The 22,990-nt window shown below is 43.0% G+C and overlaps 3 protein-coding genes across 7 annotated transcripts; 2 read left to right on the top strand and 1 right to left on the bottom strand.

Moving 5' to 3' along the window:
- Positions 1–2,642: 2,642 nt before the first annotated feature.
- Positions 2,643–13,336, top strand: patl1 (PAT1 homolog 1, processing body mRNA decay factor). The gene is made up of 20 exons (XM_023334316.1): positions 2,643–2,751; positions 5,856–5,961; positions 6,034–6,210; positions 6,285–6,509; positions 6,581–6,657; positions 7,695–7,775; positions 7,846–8,040; positions 8,198–8,299; positions 8,429–8,515; positions 9,192–9,409; positions 9,489–9,633; positions 9,873–9,990; positions 10,063–10,160; positions 10,239–10,298; positions 10,609–10,754; positions 11,271–11,430; positions 11,590–11,715; positions 12,650–12,741; positions 12,814–12,963; positions 13,038–13,336. Exons 1-20 carry the CDS (start codon positions 2,737–2,739, stop codon positions 13,057–13,059), a joined length of 2,400 nt encoding a protein of 799 aa, XP_023190084.1. The 5' UTR covers positions 2,643–2,736; the 3' UTR covers positions 13,060–13,336.
- An 860-nt stretch (positions 13,337–14,196) lies between these two features.
- On the bottom strand, positions 14,197–17,561 carry LOC111608530. 3 transcript variants are annotated; one of them, XM_023333305.1, is made up of 7 exons: positions 17,160–17,561; positions 16,603–16,752; positions 16,411–16,497; positions 16,162–16,287; positions 15,822–15,992; positions 15,634–15,738; positions 14,197–15,532 (listed from the first exon to the last, which is right to left on the bottom strand). In XM_023333305.1, exons 2-7 carry the CDS (start codon positions 16,750–16,752, stop codon positions 15,224–15,226), a joined length of 948 nt encoding a protein of 315 aa, XP_023189073.1. In that variant the 5' UTR covers positions 17,160–17,561; the 3' UTR covers positions 14,197–15,223. The 3 variants fall into 3 exon arrangements, 2 of the variants coding, with proteins under 2 accessions (XP_023189073.1, XP_023189072.1); XR_002752726.1 differs by having other exon boundaries at positions 14,198–15,532; positions 15,822–15,996; positions 16,603–17,561; XM_023333304.1 differs by having other exon boundaries at positions 14,198–15,532; positions 16,603–17,561.
- Positions 17,562–19,461: 1,900 nt separating this feature from the next.
- On the top strand, positions 19,462–22,823 carry LOC111608540. 3 transcript variants are annotated; one of them, XM_023333329.1, is made up of 7 exons: positions 19,462–19,860; positions 20,268–20,417; positions 20,523–20,609; positions 20,733–20,858; positions 21,028–21,198; positions 21,282–21,386; positions 21,488–22,823. In XM_023333329.1, the coding sequence occupies exons 2-7, from the start codon at positions 20,268–20,270 to the stop codon at positions 21,794–21,796; spliced, it is 948 nt and encodes a 315-aa protein (XP_023189097.1). In that variant the 5' UTR covers positions 19,462–19,860; the 3' UTR covers positions 21,797–22,823. The 3 variants fall into 3 exon arrangements, 2 of the variants coding, with proteins under 2 accessions (XP_023189097.1, XP_023189096.1); XR_002752729.1 differs by having other exon boundaries at positions 19,462–20,417; positions 21,024–21,198; positions 21,488–22,822; XM_023333328.1 differs by having other exon boundaries at positions 19,462–20,417; positions 21,488–22,822.
- The last annotated feature ends 167 nt before the right edge of the window (positions 22,824–22,990 follow it).

Genomic DNA, 22,990 nt, shown 5'->3' with positions numbered 1-22,990 from the left:
AAAAAATTCAGCAAATAGTCTGAGTGGTTAGTGCTCCGTTAGTGCAGGTTTGTGCCGTTAAAATTTTCGTTTGTGCAGCTTTCGTTTTCGAGATATTAAAAATTATATTTTAGGTCATCCAGAGTTCACCATCCCCCCATGTTGCTCCAAAACAAACCAAACTAGGCTACTTCGTTAGTGCTCCGTTTGTGCAGGTTTGTGCAGTTAAAATTTTCGTTTGTGCAGCTTTCGTTTTCGAGATATTAAAAGTTATAATTTTGGCCGATGACGTCACCATCCCCCCATGTTGCGCCAAAACGAACCAAACTAGGCTACTTCGTTAGTGCTTCGTTAGTGCAGGTTTGTGCAGTTAAAACGGACGTTTGTGCAGCTTTGGTTTCTGAAATATTAAAGATTATTTTTTAGGTCATCCGAGTTCACCATCCCCCCATGTTGCTCCGAAACACACCAAACTAGGCTACTTCGTTAGTGCTTCGTTTGTGCAGGTTTGTGCCGTTAAAATTTTCGTTTGTGCAGCTTTCGTTTTCGAGATATTAAAAGTTATAATTTTGGCCGATGACGTCACCATCCCCCCATGTTGCGCCAAAACAAAACAAACTGGGCTACTTCGTTAGTGCTCCGTTAGTGCAGGTTTGTGCAGTTAAAACGGACGTTTGTGCAGCTTTGGTTTCTGAAATATTAAAAGTTATAATTTTGGCCGATGACGTCACCATCCCCCCATGTTGCGCCAAAACAAACCAAACTGGGCTACTTCGTTAGTGCTCCGTTAGTGCAGGTTTGTGCCGTAAGCTATCCATGCATACATCCTCTCTGCTTTGCATCGAGTCAACATTTTATATGAAACCTGAACATTAATTTACTTACCTTGTTCAAAAATCAAAATCAGGGTTGGAAAAATTCCAAAGATGACTCTTTCAAAACGATTTCTTTCAAACTGCTAGAATAATTTCAACGAGAGGCTGAAATTACACTTGCTCTTCCGCAAAAACAACACTCGCTACAGTGTGGGTGGAGCCAATCACAGTTGACGTTGTGTGAGAACTTTGTCAAAGTTGGCAAAACATTTTACGTGCTTTTAAAAATCCTTGAAGATCACGCATATACATTTAATGTCAGCAATTGGATGAAATGAAACTCGTTGCATTTAAAATATATTTACTAAATATTAAGTACATTACTTGGATGAACTTTGTTGAACCAATGACCCTGCCATGCACTTCCGGTTTAACTCTGCAAAAACTTTATTTGCTCAAGAAACTAGCATGTTAGCTATGGATTTTTTGTTGTTGTCGTTTTTTACCCTTTTGCTGCATAATCAGCAGAAAGTAAGTCAACAATGTGAATATAATTGTTGAAACCACCTCCGAAACCAAAGCACAGTTGAACAGTCGTACAAATACACACATTACGTTACGGTCACGGCCGCATGTCCTGTCTTGGCAGGATTCATTTATTGTGGAGAAAGTTATATTGGTGAGAAAACATTACTATCTAAAAACATTTCTTGAAATGAGACAAATTTCTTCTTGTTCGAAATCTTTATTGAAGTTCAAAACAAAAGAAGGTACACATTGTACAACAGCTGAAAATCTGCAGAATTTAACTTACACAATAACATACGAAATTAATAACTGCTTGCTTTGTGGTTATGTCCAGAGCAGGCCACAGTCATCAATTTAGGTGAAGTCAGTTGGCGTATGAAAGAAAATTATGTAATATCTCATGATGAGCAGTAGCCCAGTTTGTTTTGTTTTGGCGCAACATGGGGGGATGGTGAACTCGGATGACCTAAAAAATAATCTTTAATATTTCAGAAACCAAAGCTGCACAAACGTCCGTTTTAACGGCACAAACCTGCACTAACGGAGCACTAACGAAGTAGCCTAGTTTGGTTTGTTTTGGCGCAACATGGGGGGATGGTGACGTCATCGGCCAAAATTATAACTTTTAATATTTCAGAAACGAAAGCTGCACAAACGAAAATTTTAACGGCACAAACCTGCACAAACGGAGCACTAACGAAGTAGCCCAGTTTGGTTTGTTTTGGAGCAACATGGGGGGATGGTGAACTCGGATGACCTAAAAAATAATCTTTAATATTTCAGAAACCAAAGCTGCACAAACGTCCGTTTTAACGGCACAAACCTGCACTAACGAAGCACTAACGAAGTAGCCTAGTTTGGTTCGTTTTGGCGCAACATGGGGGGATGGTGACGTCATCGGCCAAAATTATAACTTTTAATATTTCAGAAACCAAAGCTGCACAAACGTCCGTTTTAACGGCACAAACCTGCACTAACGAAGCACTAACGAAGTAGCCTAGTTTGGTTCGTTTTGGCGCAACATGGGGGGATGGTGACGTCATCGGCCAAAATTATAACTTTTAATATCTCGAAAACGAAAGCTGCACAAACGAAAATTTTAACGGCACAAACCTGCACAAACGGAGCACTAACGAAGTAGCCCAGTTTGGTTTGTTTTGGAGCAACATGGGGGGATGGTGAACTCTGGATGACCTAAAATATAATTTTTAATATCTCGAAAACGAAAGCTGCACAAACGAAAATTTTAACGGCACAAACCTGCACTAACGGAGCACTAACCACTCAGACTATTTGCTGAATTTTTTGAGGTGGGTGGGGTGTCAGCTTCACTCAGCTTGACGGAGTCCCTGCTGCGTCAGTCACGCGCCTCCTCGCTCCCGATGCTCTCCTTTTCCCAACAACCAGAAGATAGATGTTTCGATTTCAGGTGAGATTTAACCTTGAGAATCGGTTCCGGTCCGGTTCTGGACGGGAAGTCTGGGGCCTTAGGAAGGTGTTGAGGGGGAATCTGGCCTGGTCGGGGTTTAAATGTCCTCCATTCCCTTTTGTTTGGTCCTCAATGCCACCTGCGGCCTGTGAAGCAGCGCGCTTTCCTGCTGGCTTCATGCGGAGTGACGGCGTGCGTTCTCCGGTGCCATGGCCCAGGACGGACCGGTGGGTTTATGGGTCAGCCTGTGTTATAACGGGCCAGATTCTGAGAGTTGCCGTGACGCCGCTAGAAGGAGCTGGTTTCATAAAGTTTTCCGTCTCCGGTTCAAAGCGTGATGTAACGGCAGTGTTAGCTTAGAGGCTAACTGGTCCTGGAGGCTGTCAGGGGTCCTGGACGGCTCCTGCAGGGTTTTATCCTGCTTTAGTTGTTTTAAAAATCAAAACTTATACCAGCTACTTAGCCTCAGCTAATCAATACATTTAATATGTGCTACATGATCTAACAGGCATGGAAACTACAGTCTTTCAGAGCAGGACACCGTTTACATATCAACAGCTTGTTCTTCAGGTTCAACACCTGAGTTATAAATATGACTCACTATGAGAGCTCTGCAGAACCTGCTGAGGTTCTGATTCAGACTTTAGATGTTTCTGTTGGTGCAGAAACATCTAGAACCTGGTGTGGAGGTTTAAATCACAGAAAATAAAGTTCCTCAGGTAATCTCCACAGGTTCCTGTCTGCAGCCATCAGAACGGTTCTGGTTTAATTCTGACTGGAGTTGTTGTTTAGATATTAACATCTGACCCAAACCGGACAGCTGAGACAATCATTCATCAGTTGGTTTGATCAGAAACCAGAACCAGAACACCAGTTTGACCTGGAAGGAGATGGACTGAAGCTTCTTTCTGAATGACAGTTTTATGGTTTTAAAAGGCAAAGATGAAACTGTTTGGACACAATTAGGGTAAAACTGTTGGGAGGCTTTCAAACATCACATTAGCTAATGATTAGCATGGTGGTGGCAGCATCATGCTGAGGATCTGATGTGCTTCCAGCTGCTGGAGAGGCTGATGTTTGATACTTAGACACAGTTTTGTTTTCCGACAGGAGAAAAATCCCAAACGCATCAGGACCGGGAAAATATCTTATTGGACGCATGAAACCTGGAATATGATATCAGGAAACCTGCAATAATTGATCATATTTTCAAATCCTAATATGACCTAATGAAGTATTATTGGTATTAATGTTAGTTTCAAACAAACATTAATTTCAGATCAAAAGTCGTCCAACCAGTGGAAAAAATCATGAATTCATTATTTCTTTAGTGCGTCTGTAGCAACAATTATTTTGTTCTGCTGCTTTATTTTAATATTTTTCATCAAAGTTAAGCTGCTGATGTAACAAACTGAACTGAAGAATCGCAGATTTAAAAATGTGCTCCAATGTTGAGGCTCTGATAATAAAATGTCTGGTTTTATTTTTATATCCTGAATGTCAAAATATTTGATGTTTTACCAGATTAATAATTATATAAATTATAATGTTTAATAAACAAAACTGAGTCATTTATAATAACATTTCATTATATTCAGCAGCTTTAATTACCTCCAGTTTTCCCCAATAATTACAGCTGAATAAAGCATAAACTGATCATTAGTGTATCAGTTATTGATTGGACATCGATCAGGCTGATAGAAAGGAGAAAGAAGATGAAATGTGATGATTCTGCAGATGATTAAACAGTTTGTGCAACAGAAACTTACAGCAGTTTGAAAAATGACTCTGATATTAAAGATGATATCAAATAATAATAGTAAATAATTAATAATGACAGTAAAATGATGCTAAAGCAGAAATCTGTCCTGGTAAACAAAATGTTGTGGTGAACGATGATGTCTGTGGACCCGGTTCGGTCCAGAACCCGGCTCTGACTGAACAGCAGAACCAAACATCAAATTTATTCATTTATTTGGCAGGAACATATAAATTAATTTCATGTGTTATTTCTGCACAGTAATTTGTCCTGCTAAAAACAAACAAAGCTTCTATAAAACTAGATTTAAAAACTTAACTACTCAAATTTTGTCAAATACAAACAATAAATAAAAGCAAAGGAAATCAGTACTGATGTAACATCATTGATCGATACCAATAAATCGATAAAATTCCTTCTAAATCTGTTTTTTAATTTTTAATGTATTATTTTTAGTAAAATGTCACATTATTATTTATTATTATTATTATTACAGTTAAATGATTAACAATTCAGTTACATCAACGCAAAATGTAAATATCGCCCTGTATCAGATTTAGATGCATTTATTTAGAAATGTTAGTTTTTTATTTCAGTGTTTGATTCGGTAAGAGAAAACGGTGAAATCGTGTTTTAGTTGTTTTTTGTGAGTTGGATGTAAATGAAACAGTAACATGATATGAAATCAGGTCAGTTATGTGAATTAAAATTAATCAAATCAAATCTTGACAGATTTTGTGATATTGGTGAAAATTGTGTCGTCTTAACAAACCAATAAATCATGATGGATCCGGTGGAACCAGCATGAAGCAGAAAGGTCAAAGGTCTCATGTCGGCCTGCCGCCATAAATTCTGCTGGATGTTAATTATAGCAATAAACGACAATATGCATCACTATTTGAGACCATTTTTAAGTAACATAATAATAATAATAATGTCATAATAATGAAAGAACACATTTTCAAAGATCAATAAACTTTAAATTCTAATAAACATTTAACACCAAAACTAGAAAACATTTTAAATGTCCAAAACAAACACAATAAATAAAATGAAGTTTCTGTAAATAAAACTGTCCTAAAAAAGTTTTAGTTGAGACCAAAACACCAGACTGAAAACTTTTATCATCCAACAAAGAGGAAAACGATAAAACCAATAAATCATGCAAATGGAAATTATTGATCTCATTTTAATTTATCATTCGTTTGATTGATTTATTGCGACAGGTCTCATGGTCAGTTTTAGATTATTTATAAGATCTTAGAGATGTCAGATTAATCTGCTGATGGTTTGGACCAGATTATTAAAGGATGAACAATAATCCAGGATCTTCTTCTGCTTTCAGTCCCTGGATGACGACTGTACGCTGGAGGAAGAGGATGATGGGCTGATCGACGAGGAAGATGAGATCGATCAGTTTAATGACGACACGTTTGGAGCCGGCGCCATCGGTGAGCAGGCGCCGCTTTCTTCTTCTTCTCCTCTGTGGTGGTTCTGGGATGAAAGCTGCTCTGTGTTTCCAGATGACGACTGGCAGGAGGAGCACAAGCGCCTGGCGGAGCTGGATGAGCGGGACGGGCTGGGCGCCGGGCGGGGCCCGGGGGGCGGGGACTGCTCCCCAAGCCCCGCCTCCTCCGCCGCCGCGGGTCGGCTCCCTCCGCTCTGCTTCTCCTCGTCTTCCTCTGGGCCGCAGGGTCAAGGTGGGTTTGGACCGCCGGCGTCCCTGAAAGCGGACCGCTCCAGGTTCTGATGTCCCGTCTCTCTGTCTCTGCAGACGAGCGGTCGGGAGGCGGCGACCTGGCCGAGTCTCTGGCCCGCTTCATTCTGGACGCCGACCCGGCCGTCGCCGGCGTCGGAGCGGCAGAGAGGCGCGGTCCGGCCCCCGGGTCGGCCGGGCCGGTTCTGTCCGCGCCGCGGGGTCCGGACCAGCCCAGAGTCCTGCAGCAGCCCGCCTCCATTCCCCCCAAGCACCAGCTGCCCCCCGGACCTCCCGCCTCAGGTGAGCAGGTCACCTGGTGACGGGTCACTTCCTGTTTGGACACTTTCTAAGCTGAGGTGTTTGTCCCGCAGGCCTGCCCGCCTCCTCCGTGCTCAGCTACCAGCAGCAGCAGCACCTCCTGCGCAGAGGAGCCGCTCCCATGGCCCAGGTCCGTTCCTCGTTTCCCTCACGCCGTCGCTCAGCCTGCAGAGGAAGTGGAGCAGAATCACCTGAAGCTGCGTTTCCGCTACAAATACGATGATTCTATATTCGGCTAACATAGAAAAAACACAATTTCATAATTACAATGTTTCTATTTAATAAGAAACACAATTAAATTCACACGAATGAGTTTATTCACAAGATAAAACATTAAGAAACAGGCTGCAAAATCAACTTCCTGTCGTCGTCTTCTTCATGGTTTCCGCCAGTAGCAACATCCTGTTGTTGATCACATGACTCATGATGTTTCCATGGAGGTTGGCCAAATAAAAACTCCTCATGGTAGCGGCTTTATCTAAACCGGCTGGTGTTTATCCTTTGCTTTGATGAATCAAGTTTAGTGCAAAAAACCTTTCAGATTAAAGTCCAAATTCTGTCCAACGGTACCAGTAGCACCTGGTCCAAAACTCAGAACCAGCAGCCGATGGACGCTTGCTGTTTTATCTTCATAATCCAGGTTAGATTAAACATTTCCTCTAATAATCCATTCTCCCTGCGTCACTCAGACTCTTTAGAAAATCCATTTCCCTCGTTGTCGGTTCTGTCGGTTCTGACGGTTCGATGCTTCAATCATCCAAATGGACCAGTTTGTCCTGAGGCACTGCGCTACATTTTCTACTAAACGTCTCTTTCACTTTTTTTGCATGAAACTTGGTCCAGTAAATGTTCAGATCCTGTTCTGAGGTTTGGATTCTTGTGTTTCCATCTACATGTTTTTATTCTGGTTTTGAAGCGTCGCCTTAGAAACAGTCGATTGAAAGATTCACAGGTTTTACTCTGACTTGAGGCTGGTTCTGTAGGAGTTGGTAGGTTTAGTTTAACCATGGAGGTTTGTAGGAACATGCCTGACCCGGCGCTGGCAGCGGATGTTTCCTGAGCTGAAACTGGACCGATCCTCCAGGAAGCAGCAAAGTTCTGATGATGTTCGCAGTAAAGGTCATCGGATCGACCTTTAGGTCTAACTTTCCCACTTCGTCTCCACAGATGAACTCTCACAGCATCTGGGACAACAGCATGGGCTTCGGGCCGGTCAGTGTCACGCCGGGACTCGTCACACACATGGAGGTGAGAGAAACGCCTTTCTCCTTCCAGAACCAGAACCGGCACTGAGCTCCATCTTCTGCTCCGTCCTCAGGACAGTCCACTGATGTCCATCATCAAGGAGGTGGGGCTTCCAAAGCGCCCTCCTCAGGGGAGGAGCGACGAAGGTCACGACCTGTCAGAGAGGGCCCCACCCCCCCGCTCCTCCTCTCCTGTGATTGGCTCTCCTCCGGTGAGGGCGGTGCCTATCGGGACGCCGCCCAAACACCCGATGAGCCTGAACCATCAGGTGAGCCGCGGCGACGGACGCCGCATCCAGACAGACGCTCGGCGTGTTCCTCTGAGTCTCCAGCTGTGTGTGTGTGTGTGTGTGTGTGTGTGTGTGTGTGTGTGTGTGTGTGTGTGTGTGTGTGTGTGTGTGTGTGTGTGTGTGTGTGTGTGTGTAGGTCCACCACCCCACGGCGGTTCATGTGCGCGCCCCGGTCCAGCACCGGTTCCCCGCTCCGTTCCCTGAGCGCCTGTCCCCCAACACGCTGCTCAACATGGCCGTGAGTCGTCCCTCTGCTGCCTGTAATCGGTTCTGCTGGTTCTGCTGTCATCTTCTGGTTCCGGTCCTGATGTGGAGAACTGACCCGTTGTCTTGGTTCTGACCCGTTGCTTTTCCTTGCTCTGTTCAGAACTCTCCGTTGTGTCGCGGTCCGTTCCCTCCCAGAGTCGGCCCGGTTCTGTCTCAGCTCCAACGGGCTCAGCTGCTCAACTCCCAGGTCGGTACCACAGAATCCAACCAAACAGGTTTGTTCTGCAGGACTCTGGGTCCAGGACAGAACCAAGCACTGGTTCTGATTCAGCTTTCATTTCCAGTTCTATCAGAGAACCCGATAAGAACCCGGTTTAAAGGTTCTGACCCACATAGACAGCTTGTTTTCTTTTCTTCGGTTAAGAAAACCAGCAGAACCGGGATGATCCGTTCTCTGGTTCTGGTTCTGCTGTTTAGAGATCAGATATTCAGGTTTCTCTGATTTCTTCTGGAACTGTTCAGCTTTTTGGTCCGAAGCGTCCAGAACTGGACCCTGGAGAACGACGGATCCGGACTAATTGTGGATCACAGGAAGTTCTGGTTCTGAACATTAGAGTTCAGCCTGAGACCCGATTATTTATCCTCTAAACACAAAGCATTGCTCCAGAACATTTATCTGGGTCAAGGGTTCTGCTCCTTCCTGGAGATTTCCTGGAAACCGTTTTGATTTGTCCTGGAGATTTCCTGGAAACCGTTTTGATTTGTCCTGGAGATTTCCTGGAAGTGGTTCTGCTGTGTCCTGGTTACTTATTGGTCACTTCCTGTTTGTACCTCAGTGTTCTGGCTCCTGATTGGACCGGTTTGTTTCCAGTTGATTCCTTAGTAACTGCAGCTCTATGAAACGTTCTGCCTCCGTCCACCAGGTGGCAGGTTTTCCTCGCGGCGGCCCCGGCCCTCCCCTGCTAGCCGGCGCCGGGTTCAGGCCCTTCTTCGGGGGTCCCCCTCCTCCTCACGGCCACAGGATGGGCCCCCCGCCTCCCCACGGCCCCCCCAACCACACGCCGCCCATCAGGCACAACACGACGCACCTCCACCCTCAGCACCGCCGCATGCTGACGCAGCGCATGCAGAGCCGCGGCGGGTGAGAGCACGCTAGCTTCCTTAGCCTCGTTAGCTGCGTTAGAAGCTGCCGTTCTCAGAATCACCTGCTCGTTCTGCAGCGACCGGGTCAGAACCGGGCTGGACCGCCGCAGCCGGGACCCGTACAGCAACCTGATGAGCCAGAAGGAGAAGGAGTGGGTGACCAAGATCCAGATGATGCAGCTGCAGAGCACCGACCCGTACCTGGACGACTACTACTACCAGGTAGAACCGCCCTGATCGCCGGGTCACATGACCTTTAAAAAACTAAAATAACCTGAAGGTTCTGACGACATCAGCAGGTAATCTGTCACCAAACGGTTCTGGTTCTGCTCCACTTTGGGTTAATCACGGTTGTTTTTGTTTGATAACAGCCTGAAGGTCGTGACCTTTCAGGTCGTGCTGCGGTGGACAGACAGGTGTCTCTTTGTGTCCATCTGCAGCGTCTCTCTGTCTCCCTGCAGAACTACTATGAGAAGATGGAGAAGCGCCAGGAGAAGGAGCGAGACAGCAGCAGGAAGGAGCACACCACCAAGCTCATCACTCCGCAGGTGGCCAAGGTGGAGCACACCTACCGGCCAGGTGAGGAGCAGCAGGGACCCTCCGTGTCTCCTGTCCTCCGTGTCTCCTGACGTCCTGCGTGTCCCTCTGCAGTTCAGTTTGCAGGATCTCTGGGGAAGCTGACGGTGTCCAGCGTCAACAACCCGAGGAAGATGATCGACGCCGTGGTAACGACCCGCTCCGACGACGAGGTGGGTCCGAACGTCCGTCCAGGTGAAGACGTCCCTCAGCCTGGCCTGTCCTGAGTCCTTCTGTCTGTCCTCCTGCAGGAGAAAAGGGAGAAGCAGGTGTGGAACAAGAGGCGCCAGGTGCTGTACACCGTGGAGAAGGTAGGGGGCGCTGCAGCACGTCTCCGACAGACAGTCGCTCAGTTCCTTATCGCTTCCTGTAGCGTTTTTCCTTGACGTTGCAACGAACACGCTCCAGATTTTACTGTATTAATGCATCAATAATCTCCACCTCATATTAACATTTACAGTCAATTCAGTTCATTTGATCACAGATTCTTTTTGTTTAAGCCGAATTTAATTTAGGTTGAACCGAATGCAGCAGGATCATATTCTGAATTTGAGTTTATTTCCTAACTTGGTGAGAATCGATTAGGAATCAATAAGTTCTGATCGGCTCCCGTCCCTCCAGATGTTCAGTCTGCTGCTGGAGGTCCAGGACTTTGAGAAACGCTTCGTCCAAACGCCAGAGGAGGACAGAGACGCTCTGCTGGAGCAACACAAGAGCAACACGGAGCAACTGAGCAACTCACTGCAGGACGGGGACTGGGAGGACAGGTGGGACTGGGAGGACTGGTGGGACTGGGAGGACAGGTGGGACTGGGAGGACTGGTGGGACTGGGAGGACTGGGAGCTATACAGGGATAGATGAATAGTAGTGTTTGTGATATTGACTTGATATTTTATCCTGATTTTTGTGGTAATATTGTCATGATGAATATTAAATGATTTCTGTTTGTTCGACTGTTTTATAAAAATATTCTTTACAAATCAGTTTGATTTGTATGTAAACTTCACACAGTAATTATATTTAATCATATTTTAAAATCAATTAATATTTATTGATACTTTAATTAAATGAACAGCAGAGAAAATAGTCAAACTAATCTAATCAAGACAGAGAGGATTTTATTTTAATATCATTAATTGGAATTTATTGTGACAATAAATAACAAACAGATGAGTGGATGATTTTATGAACTGTGTGTGTGTGTGTGTGTGTGTGTGTGTGTGTGTGTGTGTGTGTGTGTGTGTGTGTGTGTGTGTGTGTGTGTGTGTGTGTGTGTTCCTCAGGGTGAGTGATGAGCAGTGTGTGATGATCATGTCGGTGCGGAAAGGGAAGCGGCTCGTCGCCAGGCTCCTCCCCTTCCTGCCTGCGGCGCAGGCTGCTGCCGTTGTCATGGCGATCGCACGCAACCTCCCGGCCATAGCGAAGAAGGACAAGCAGGACCAGGTAGCCATCTTTGTTTCCCGCCATCAGAAAACCTGCAGCTAAGACAGAAAAAATATCTTTAACAACAAGTTTGGTATATCTTGTAAAATCATTTTTATGCTTTTGTTTCCTTTGTAAAATAGTTTTAAATAAATAAAAGCTGCTTGTTGCCCTGTGCAGGCCTTGTGCTGCCTGGTGGAGCCGGTCTCTGCGGTCATCCAGTCTCTGTCCAGCTCCGCCCTCACAGACCTGCTGCAGGAGCTGCAGGGCGGCGAGGGCCAGCTGGCCGCCGCGCTGCAGAACAAGGTAACGCATCGATGGAGGACAGGCGGCGGCTCAGACCCGGGCTGGCGATGGGCGCTGCTGGGAACGCTCTTCTGTTCAAATACAGCAGCTGCCTCTGTTAGTGGGAGGAAACCAGTTGGCCACATCTGGACCAGTCAGATCTCTGATGGATGGTGGAGCTGAATATTAGTTCAACATGTTGTATCTGAAGTAAAATATGATACATAAAAAACTCATAATTAAAAATATGGATGTCAATATCCAAACATTGAAAAATAAAAGAAATGAACGAGAAAAAAAAAGAAAAACAGAAAAACTCATAATTACTTAAAAAATTGTACATCTGAATTACATATTTTTCACCAGCGGTTGCCGCCATTTTCCTGACCTGTGCAATGCATGCTGGGTAGGTTATAGCGAACTTGAGTCGAGAAGTCGAGTCGAACGTTAGGCGAGTCGCTTCAAAGTTTTCATGAACCGTTTTACACGAGATTCCTGCTAAAACAAACACGACCCACTGTTTACTACGTTGGCTAGGTGATACTGCTAATGATGCTAGCACGCTGCTAATGATGCTAGCACGCTGCTAATGGTGCTAGCACGCTGCTAATGGTGCTAGCACGCTGCTAATGATGCTAGCACGCTGCTAATGATGCTAGCACCATTAGCAGCATCTAGTGCCGTTAGCAGAAGCTATCTTCATTAGCAGGAACAAACAGAATCAAAACAAAATGGAGACAATAATGGATGTTTAAAGACACAATAATTCATCTCTAATCTTTGTAACAAACCGTCACTAAAATATTTGAGGAAATGTTTTCATCCTGATGCTAACCATAAACAGCTTCAGTTTTAAACTGGAGACAACATGGCGGCGGCGTTGTGACACTTTTCTACATAAGCTTGTAAAAACTAACCAGTCGACATATTTTCTCGTTCTGGTTCCCGGCTGCAGTTCGGCGTGACGCTGCTGTTTCTGATCCTGAGCGAAGGAGAGCGCATGCAGAGCTCCGACCCAAACTGTCAGCTCATGGACGACAATCGATGGTGAGTCTGCGCCGACGGTTGGTCCTGCTTCCTGCCTCTTTGTCGTCCTCGTCATCCTCTGTGTCGCTCCAGGACCGAGTTGGTGTTCTCGGTGACCAGGGAGCTGCTCGGCGTCCCGTCTTCGTCGCTGGCTCCGCCCCTCTTCACGCCTCCCAACCTGCTGTCTCTGTTCTCGCGCTACGTGGATCGGCAGAGGCTGGAGCTGCTGCAGGACAAGCTACAGTGAGTCTTCCTCAGCGCTCTTCCTCAGCGCTCAGACAAACATGGTGCTGAATGTAAATCTGTTTGTTTTCCAGGATCTCTGCTTCGTCCAGGTAGAAGTTACTACATCATCATCATCATCATCGTCAACATGGCCCCTCCCCACTCAATGCAGAACTTCTGTGTGTCTGTCAGGATGTGTGGGTGTGTGTGTGGGCGGGCGTGTGGGTGTGTATGTGTGTGTGTCAGGGTGTGTGTGTGCGCTCTGGAGGCGAATCCGTCTGGATCATTTTAAAGCAGAAGAATCTCTAGTCACATCTTGTTTTTCTGTGTTTAGTCTGATTCTTCTGTGTGTGTGTGTGTGTGTGTGCATGCGTGTGTGTGTGTGTGTGTGTGTGTGTGTGCATGCGTGTGTGTGTGTGTGTGTGGTGTGAAACAACCTGAATGATGACAAAAATGAAATCTGCATTTTTAAATATCTTGTTTACAATTATGCCTGTGATAAAATTAAAAGTATTTCTATTATATAGAAAGTGTTTCTGTTCTGCTTCCTGTTTGTCTCATTATTGGTGCTTTGGTCTCCATGGTAACGACAACAGAACATTGGAGACCCGGTGATGGGGACGGGTTCAGCCATGCTGCAGCGATGCAGGAACTAATGCAAAAGGAGCCCAGACTACCTTCTGGATTGATCACATCCAGAATTAAAAAGCTTTAGTTTTATTGGTCTGATCATTTAATATTTATCTAATAAAACTGTTGGGTTTTCACAAGCTGTTTGTCAGAATCATTAAAGAATCAGAAGGTTTATTACCTCTGAGTTGATTTAAAATAAAAATAAAAAACTTTGCAGTCACATGACAAGGTTTCCTCAGACTTCAGTTTGTTTAATCTCTGACTGATGGCAGCCCAATAATTTAACATTTTGACACCAGAATCAACTTTACTGGCTAAGATCATGAGCACAAGTTAAAAATATTCCTGTGCTAAATATTAGGTCTGACAGTAGGAACACAACATATTACCATCAGAGTAAAATGCCTGACAGTTGGATCTAAACTAAACTTATTCATTGAAACGGTTGAAATTCACACCTGAAGCGTCTCGGTTTGCATTTCAGCTCATTTTCCTCCAGAAACAAATAAAAAAAGCGGCCGCCCGAACAGGGACTTGAACCCTGGACCCTCAGATTAAAAGTCTGATGCTCTACCGACTGCGCCAAAGTTGGGGAACAATAGTCTGCTTGGGGGGGGGGAAGAAAGGAAGGAAGGGGGAAGAAAGGGAGGGGAGAAGAAAGGGGAAGAGTGAGGCCGATCCCAGAGTCGCGAGTTCGATCCCACCAGTCGCCATACTATGTTTTAGTGAAAAGATTTCCCACAATTAATGTTTAAGTGTTATGAAGTAACGGCTGTTTTTTTGTATCTTGAAAACATTTTAAATGCTTTTTTGTACAGATAGTGTAGTACTGTAAACTAAAACCCAACACTTGTCATAAAAGGCTTTCTTTTTAAAACTTTGAATTGCTTAATTAATTTTGCTTTTTTATTCTGATATATTCAAATTAATGTGTTAAATTATACTGTATACTATATACTTGATGTATATTTTAATGTCCTTAATCATACCCAGTGCTTATTTTCATTTTTCCCACAAAACAGTGACTGAAACTAAAATTGCAAGTGTCTTTCCTAAAGTACTTTGAGTGAAGTGAATGATATCTTTTTTCTAGTGTATGCTTAAATTACCAATAATTCAGAATTTGAAGCAGCTAATATTTACTCACAAAAGACCATAGACCTTATCGGTTTAAAAGAACCAAATATTTATTCAACAATTAAGACAGTGAATTAAACATTTTTAGTTAGTCCCAAAACATTGTAGCATTTGGATGCAACACATTTCCATTGAAGTCTCCCATTTCTTTTTCTTAACCAAGAAATTTGTGGTTTGCTGAAGGACTTAAATCCTTTTACTGTATGGTTTGTTGAATTACTTTGTGTACACAATGACAATAAGAATAAATATCTGTATCATTAACCCAAAACAAAATAAACACACTATGAACTAAATAAAACTTATATACAGTGAAGTTATTTAAAATAAAGAAAATGTTTATTTTTTCTTTTTAATTTGTTCCAGCCACTGCTCTTTAGTGAGACTTTCATTAGAGGGACAGTAAATTTGCCCTCTATATTGGCTGTGTCCTGTTTCAGCTATTCTAAACTGCCCGCATTTTTTGCATGTGTTGTGCAAAACTTTGCGAGTCAATTTTCGAGGTTCTCTACCAGGTTGAGCAGGGGCTGCACCTGGAGACTGTGCCTGCTCCTCTTTTCTTTGGACTACGATGGATATTGCACAGTCGGACAAAGATGGTCTCCACCAAGCGGCAGCAGTCTGGCCATTGGGCAGATGGGGCTGGAGTGGTTAGAGCATGCCTCTTTACACTCTCAACCCCAGGAGTAAATTCTTGCCTCTTCTTGGGGGACCGAAACCTCCCAGTGTTCAATCTTTCTTGATGTCTTGCAGCAAATACCGTTCTCTGTTTATCAAACTCCAGCAGGTTCTGCCACAGAGCAACAATGCAGCTCACCTAAACAGGAAAATAAAACAATTTTACATTAGGACAACAATATGCAAGTGAGGTGAAAGGCGTGTGCATGTCTGCAGCAAGCAACAATGCATGTTACTGACCTCCTGGTTGGTCAGCACCAGTGAGGTTTTGCTCCTTAGCTCCACCAGATACTCAGCCAAGCTGTCAACTTTGTCCAGGCCTGGTACACCGGCCTCATCTAAACCCTGAGAAAACATAAATAATGTTGAAGTTATTTGAAGTTTTATTAAATTTTTCTTCAATTCTACAGCTTACTATGAATGCCCACCTCTGACATAGGCTCAGCAATGCCAGGCTGGGTGGAGGCAGCAGACAGGGTGGAGGGAGCTGGCTGGGTGGAGGGAGCTGGCTGGGTGGAGGGAGCTGGCTGGGTGGAGGGAGCAGACAGAGTGGAGGCAGCAGACAGGGTGGAGGCAGCAGGCTGGGTGGAGGCAGCTGACTGCCTAACGAGAAATAACGAGAAATGTACAATCATGTGAAGTATATACTTTATAAATCACTACATCAAAATAAGCACAAGAAAATGTTTTGTTCAAAAACTATTATAGTTTGTTGCCAAGACAGAATCAATAATATAAAGTATTGAGCAAACAAACAAGAACATTTACCCTTGACAAAGATGGAGGGGACCTCAGGAAACAGCGGGTGGCTGTTGCTGTATCTCCAGAATTAGATTGTGAACCCACAGACTGTGGGGTCAAAGAAGGAGGTGCAGAAGGAGGCTGCAGTGCAGGCTACCAAAACAAAGATATTTTAAGTATAAAAGTCACCATTCACCAGAATTGCAAGAGACAAGACATAGCTTCAAATTTGACTAAGAAGTGATTGTTATTAGATATTATTTTAAACCAGCTTACTTTAACAGTGTGAAAGCCACAGTCACAAGTGACAGACGCTCCAAAAAGGGTGGTCTGTCCCCGAACTTGCATGGGGCATTTTTCTATCTGAAACAGTGTAACATAATCTTATTAATGACAGCTACTCAAGTCTGTCCTTTTTTATAAACATATCTACACACACAAGTGAATGAAACAGTGACTTCACTTTACCTTCTGATAGATATCATGCCATTTCTTCTGCCTTGGGGCTGGTCTATTCCCTGCATTGGAAGGCCAAACCCCAGTGCTGGCAAATGCCTTAAGCCTTGCCATCCACTCCCCATCCCCCATACCTTTGTGGCTCTTTGGCTTGGTGCTCATCTGAAGATAACATTGGGAATTAGCAGAATCAAATTCCATAAACTAATGATGCACTTTGTGCACAACTAACAATGGGTATGACATAAAAGCATTTAAAAGTAAAATCAAAGCCATAGTTTTCTGTGCTAATTATGATGAGGTAAAAAAAAAAAACTATAACCCTCGATCGATCGATCGAGGTTGGTCTATATATAGGTTGATATCTATGTATGCATTTACATTTTAACTTAAAATGTTACTACTATATTATAAAATAAAATGTGTCCTTACTCTTGCACTCAGAACATGACATCATTATGTCGCCCTTTTATTTAACCCACAATATATTATTTTAGCTGATGTACAATTATAAATACGAAATCTGTTTGAACGACAACAGACAATAAACAATATTAATGGGTACTCACAGCAAGATCGTTTAGGTCGAGAGATCAATGATGTGATGACGAATCCTTCTTCAACGAAGCTAGGCTACTGACATCTGACTTTCAGAATCTTCCAACGGTTTTTATTTTTAAAAATAAAATTCGAAATTTGTTTTGTTTGTGGTGGTGGGGGGCGTGAGGGCGTCTGAGAGAGGGAGGGCTCACGGTGATTGGCCGATTTCCATTGTGAGCGCGGACATTGATAGGTTCGCATGTCGCCACGGTGATTGGCCGATTTCCATTGTGAGCGCGGACATTGATAGGTTCGCATGTCGCCACGGTGATTGGCCGATTTCCATTGTGAGCGCGGACATTGATAGGTTCGCATGTCGCCACGGTGATTGGCCGATTTCCATTGTGAGCGCGGACATTGATAGGCTCGGTCCATTATGAGGCGGTACGACATTGGCTAAACCGTTCAATGTGAGAATGGAGAGGGGCAAGCGCCATTGGAGGAGAAACACCGACTAACGTGAGCGAAGTAGCGCCACGGAGCCACCTGTTGCACCCGGAACACTTCGGTTTTTAACCAGTAGCTCACAGCGGCGCAGAGAGTGAAACATGGAAAGCCTCTTTTCGTAAGAACTAGCTTCGCAGATTAAATATGGCAACAATATGGATTTATCTTTCCCGTTTAGGCAGAAAGGTAAACACTTCTTCTCCTTATTCTTCTTCTTCTTTTTTTTTTTTTTTTTTTTTTTTTACCTTTGATGTACCTTCCGTCAAGCGAACCAATAACTTCTGCTTTGTTGTGCTAATTTATTTTTTCCTCCATATTTTCATGAGACAGAAATGAAAACACACCCAACTTCACCGGCCCAGACTGCCTGCACGATAAAAGCAGCAGGAATGTTGTTCCATATAACACAGTAGGAGTGTGTAAGGTAAACCTTTATGGATGAAACTCCACTAAAAACCCACCTGTTTAGGATTGTATATGAAATGTAATCAATTACAAATTTATTGATGGAGCCTGATTTAATGTCGTGTTTTGATTGTTGACTCTGTGTTGCTTTGTGTTTCTGTGTTTGATATGATGTAAAGCACTTTGAATGCCTTGCTGCTGAAATGTGCTATACAAATAAAATTTGATTTGATTTGAAAAGCTTTTTGCCTTTAGCACTGATGTTACCCTAATGACTGACCTCTGACCTCCTAAAAACTCTATCTGGGATACACTCTATTCCTCATTGTCATTGTCATCAAATAGGCAATAATGTGATGTTCACACTGAACTGATTAACTAAAAATGTTTAATTTATGATAAACAACGTCATTATAAATGTAATCAAAGCATCAAATACGGTGAAAGTTTTCATTTTTCTCTAGAAATCCTGAAAACATGCAGAAAAATAAACATCTGCTGCTAAACTGCAGATCAGAGTTTCTGTTTTCACTGCAGTGGATGTGGATTCACTCTCCACTTACTGTTTCAAGTTTAGTTTAGTTTAGTTTAGTTTAGTTTAGTTAAACTTCAGTAACTCCATGAACTGCAGCTGCTTCGTCTCTGCAGAGCATCAAGTCAACAGAACCATTTATGGACTGAAGGTCAGGATTCAGTCACTTGATGCCAGTTAATGAAACAGGAAGGAAATCAGTTTTCACATCTTCACTTCTGAAATTTCCGTCCAATTTTAACTGTTCAGGATATTATGATATATATTTTATAATTCTAAGCTGTTTATGACTTATAGAGCAATTTAAAATGAATGAGGAAGAGATTTGAACTCCAGGATGTTTGTAGCCAAACTAATTTCAGATTTTTACATATTTTATGGAACAAAAAATAAAAATTAATCTTCCACAAGCAGATTAAAGTGATATAAAGAAATTACATCTCATAAAAGTTTCTTTGTTTTTTCTCCAAGGAAACTTCTAATTACAAAACTGTTCTGATGATGTTTGGCTCGTCTGTCTATTAAATGCTGACGTCATTTCAGAAAATTACTCTAAATCGCGGAGTTTCACTCGCTCTGTGTTTTATTTTGAAGCAGAAAAGCGGAAGTGATCTAACAGTTGTTAGCTTGTTAGCAGTAAACAGAAACGGCAGACAGAACGGACCAGTCCAGAGATAAACTGATTCTAACAGCAGAACTTTTAATATGAACATGATCAGAAACCCGCCATGTTGGAGGAATGAATCCAGTTTTCCGTGTTTCCCGCCCAGAGCCCGGATGGCTCTACTTCGCTCACGTTAGTCGGTGTTTCTCCTCCAATGGCGCTTGCCCCTCTCCATTCTCACATTGAACGGTTTAGCCAATGTCGTACCGCCTCATAATGGACCGAGCCTATCAATGTCCGCGCTCACAATGGAAATCGGCCAATCACCGTGGCGACATGCGAACCTATCAATGTCCGCGCTCACAATGGAAATCGGCCAATCACCGTGGCGACATGCGAACCTATCAATGTCCGCGCTCACAATGGAAATCGGCCAATCACCGTGGCGACATGCGAACCTATCAATGTCCGCGCTCACAATGGAAATCGGCCAATCACCGTGAGCCCTCCCTCTCTCAGACGCCCTCACGCCCCCCACCACCACAAACAAAACAAATTTCGAATTTTATTTTTAAAAATAAAAACCGTTGGAAGATTCTGAAAGTCAGATGTCAGTAGCCTAGCTTCGTTGAAGAAGGATTCGTCATCACATCATTGATCTCTCGACCTAAACGATCTTGCTGTGAGTACCCATTAATATTGTTTATTGTCTGTTGTCGTTCAAACAGATTTCGTATTTATAATTGTACATCAGCTAAAATAATATATTGTGGGTTAAATAAAAGGGCGACATAATGATGTCATGTTCTGAGTGCAAGAGTAAGGACACATTTTATTTTATAATATAGTAGTAACATTTTAAGTTAAAATGTAAATGCATACATAGATATCAACCTATATATAGACCAACCTCGATCGATCGATCGAGGGTTATAGTTTTTTTTTTTTACCTCATCATAATTAGCACAGAAAACTATGGCTTTGATTTTACTTTTAAATGCTTTTATGTCATACCCATTGTTAGTTGTGCACAAAGTGCATCATTAGTTTATGGAATTTGATTCTGCTAATTCCCAATGTTATCTTCAGATGAGCACCAAGCCAAAGAGCCACAAAGGTATGGGGGATGGGGAGTGGATGGCAAGGCTTAAGGCATTTGCCAGCACTGGGGTTTGGCCTTCCAATGCAGGGAATAGACCAGCCCCAAGGCAGAAGAAATGGCATGATATCTATCAGAAGGTAAAGTGAAGTCACTGTTTCATTCACTTGTGTGTGTAGATATGTTTATAAAAAAGGACAGACTTGAGTAGCTGTCATTAATAAGATTATGTTACACTGTTTCAGATAGAAAAATGCCCCATGCAAGTTCGGGGACAGACCACCCTTTTTGGAGCGTCTGTCACTTGTGACTGTGGCTTTCACACTGTTAAAGTAAGCTGGTTTAAAATAATATCTAATAACAATCACTTCTTAGTCAAATTTGAAGCTATGTCTTGTCTCTTGCAATTCTGGTGAATGGTGACTTTTATACTTAAAATATCTTTGTTTTGGTAGCCTGCACTGCAGCCTCCTTCTGCACCTCCTTCTTTGACCCCACAGTCTGTGGGTTCACAATCTAATTCTGGAGATACAGCAACAGCCACCCGCTGTTTCCTGAGGTCCCCTCCATCTTTGTCAAGGGTAAATGTTCTTGTTTGTTTGCTCAATACTTTATATTATTGATTCTGTCTTGGCAACAAACTATAATAGTTTTTGAACAAAACATTTTCTTGTGCTTATTTTGATGTAGTGATTTATAAAGTATATACTTCACATGATTGTACATTTCTCGTTATTTCTCGTTAGGCAGTCAGCTGCCTCCACCCAGCCTGCTGCCTCCACCCTGTCTGCTGCCTCCACTCTGTCTGCTCCCTCCACCCAGCCAGCTCCCTCCACCCAGCCAGCTCCCTCCACCCAGCCAGCTCCCTCCACCCTGTCTGCTGCCTCCACCCAGCCTGGCATTGCTGAGCCTATGTCAGAGGTGGGCATTCATAGTAAGCTGTAGAATTGAAGAAAAATTTAATAAAACTTCAAATAACTTCAACATTATTTATGTTTTCTCAGGGTTTAGATGAGGCCGGTGTACCAGGCCTGGACAAAGTTGACAGCTTGGCTGAGTATCTGGTGGAGCTAAGGAGCAAAACCTCACTGGTGCTGACCAACCAGGAGGTCAGTAACATGCATTGTTGCTTGCTGCAGACATGCACACGCCTTTCACCTCACTTGCATATTGTTGTCCTAATGTAAAATTGTTTTATTTTCCTGTTTAGGTGAGCTGCATTGTTGCTCTGTGGCAGAACCTGCTGGAGTTTGATAAACAGAGAACGGTATTTGCTGCAAGACATCAAGAAAGATTGAACACTGGGAGGTTTCGGTCCCCCAAGAAGAGGCAAGAATTTACTCCTGGGGTTGAGAGTGTAAAGAGGCATGCTCTAACCACTCCAGCCCCATCTGCCCAATGGCCAGACTGCTGCCGCTTGGTGGAGACCATCTTTGTCCGACTGTGCAATATCCATCGTAGTCCAAAGAAAAGAGGAGCAGGCACAGTCTCCAGGTGCAGCCCCTGCTCAACCTGGTAGAGAACCTCGAAAATTGACTCGCAAAGTTTTGCACAACACATGCAAAAAATGCGGGCAGTTTAGAATAGCTGAAACAGGACACAGCCAATATAGAGGGCAAATTTACTGTCCCTCTAATGAAAGTCTCACTAAAGAGCAGTGGCTGGAACAAATTAAAAAGAAAAAATAAACATTTTCTTTATTTTAAATAACTTCACTGTATATAAGTTTTATTTAGTTCATAGTGTGTTTATTTTGTTTTGGGTTAATGATACAGATATTTATTCTTATTGTCATTGTGTACACAAAGTAATTCAACAAACCATACAGTAAAAGGATTTAAGTCCTTCAGCAAACCACAAATTTCTTGGTTAAGAAAAAGAAATGGGAGACTTCAATGGAAATGTGTTGCATCCAAATGCTACAATGTTTTGGGACTAACTAAAAATGTTTAATTCACTGTCTTAATTGTTGAATAAATATTTGGTTCTTTTAAACCGATAAGGTCTATGGTCTTTTGTGAGTAAATATTAGCTGCTTCAAATTCTGAATTATTGGTAATTTAAGCATACACTAGAAAAAAGATATCATTCACTTCACTCAAAGTACTTTAGGAAAGACACTTGCAATTTTAGTTTCAGTCACTGTTTTGTGGGAAAAATGAAAATAAGCACTGGGTATGATTAAGGACATTAAAATATACATCAAGTATATAGTATACAGTATAATTTAACACATTAATTTGAATATATCAGAATAAAAAAGCAAAATTAATTAAGCAATTCAAAGTTTTAAAAAGAAAGCCTTTTATGACAAGTGTTGGGTTTTAGTTTACAGTACTACACTATCTGTACAAAAAAGCATTTAAAATGTTTTCAAGATACAAAAAAACAGCCGTTACTTCATAACACTTAAACATTAATTGTGGGAAATCTTTTCACTAAAACATAGTATGGCGACTGGTGGGATCGAACTCGCGACTCTGGGATCGGCCTCACTCTTCCCCTTTCTTCTCCCCTCCCTTTCTTCCCCCTTCCTTCCTTTCTTCCCCCCCCCAAGCAGACTATTGTTCCCCAACTTTGGCGCAATGGATAGCGCATTGGACTTCTAGTCAAGCACTTGAGAGGTGATTCAAAGGTTGTGGGTTCGAGTCCCACCGGAGTCGCATTTTGTTTCCTAGACAATCTCATAAATATATTTTCAGAAGTTACAGAC

The sequence above is a fragment of the Xiphophorus maculatus genome, chromosome 5, assembly GCF_002775205.1.
Source record: "Xiphophorus maculatus strain JP 163 A chromosome 5, X_maculatus-5.0-male, whole genome shotgun sequence".
NCBI classification, from domain to species: domain Eukaryota; kingdom Metazoa; phylum Chordata; class Actinopteri; order Cyprinodontiformes; family Poeciliidae; genus Xiphophorus; species Xiphophorus maculatus.
Note: the sequence above shows the minus strand (reverse complement) of the source record. Positions and strands in the feature narration are given on the sequence as shown.

Coding starts and splice junctions, on each gene's coding strand:
- patl1 (XM_023334316.1), top strand. Junction 6,658..7,694: donor GAGCCGCTCCCATGGCCCAG/GTCCGTTCCTCG, acceptor TCGTCTCCACAG/ATGAACTCTCACAGCATCTG. Junction 9,634..9,872: donor TGGACGACTACTACTACCAG/GTAGAACCGCCC, acceptor GTCTCCCTGCAG/AACTACTATGAGAAGATGGA.
- LOC111608530 (XM_023333304.1), bottom strand. CDS start 16,791: ATGGAATTTGATTCTGCTAATTCCCAATGTTATCTTCAGATGAGCACC. Junction 16,288..16,410: donor GTGGCTTTCACACTGTTAAA/GTAAGCTGGTTT, acceptor TTGTTTTGGTAG/CCTGCACTGCAGCCTCCTTC. Junction 15,739..15,821: donor TTGCTGAGCCTATGTCAGAG/GTGGGCATTCAT, acceptor ATGTTTTCTCAG/GGTTTAGATGAGGCCGGTGT.
- LOC111608540 (XM_023333328.1), top strand. CDS start 20,229: ATGGAATTTGATTCTGCTAATTCCCAATGTTATCTTCAGATGAGCACC. Junction 20,418..20,522: donor GGCATGATATCTATCAGAAG/GTAAAGTGAAGT, acceptor ACACTGTTTCAG/ATAGAAAAATGCCCCATGCA. Junction 21,199..21,281: donor TTGCTGAGCCTATGTCAGAG/GTGGGCATTCAT, acceptor ATGTTTTCTCAG/GGTTTAGATGAGGCCGGTGT.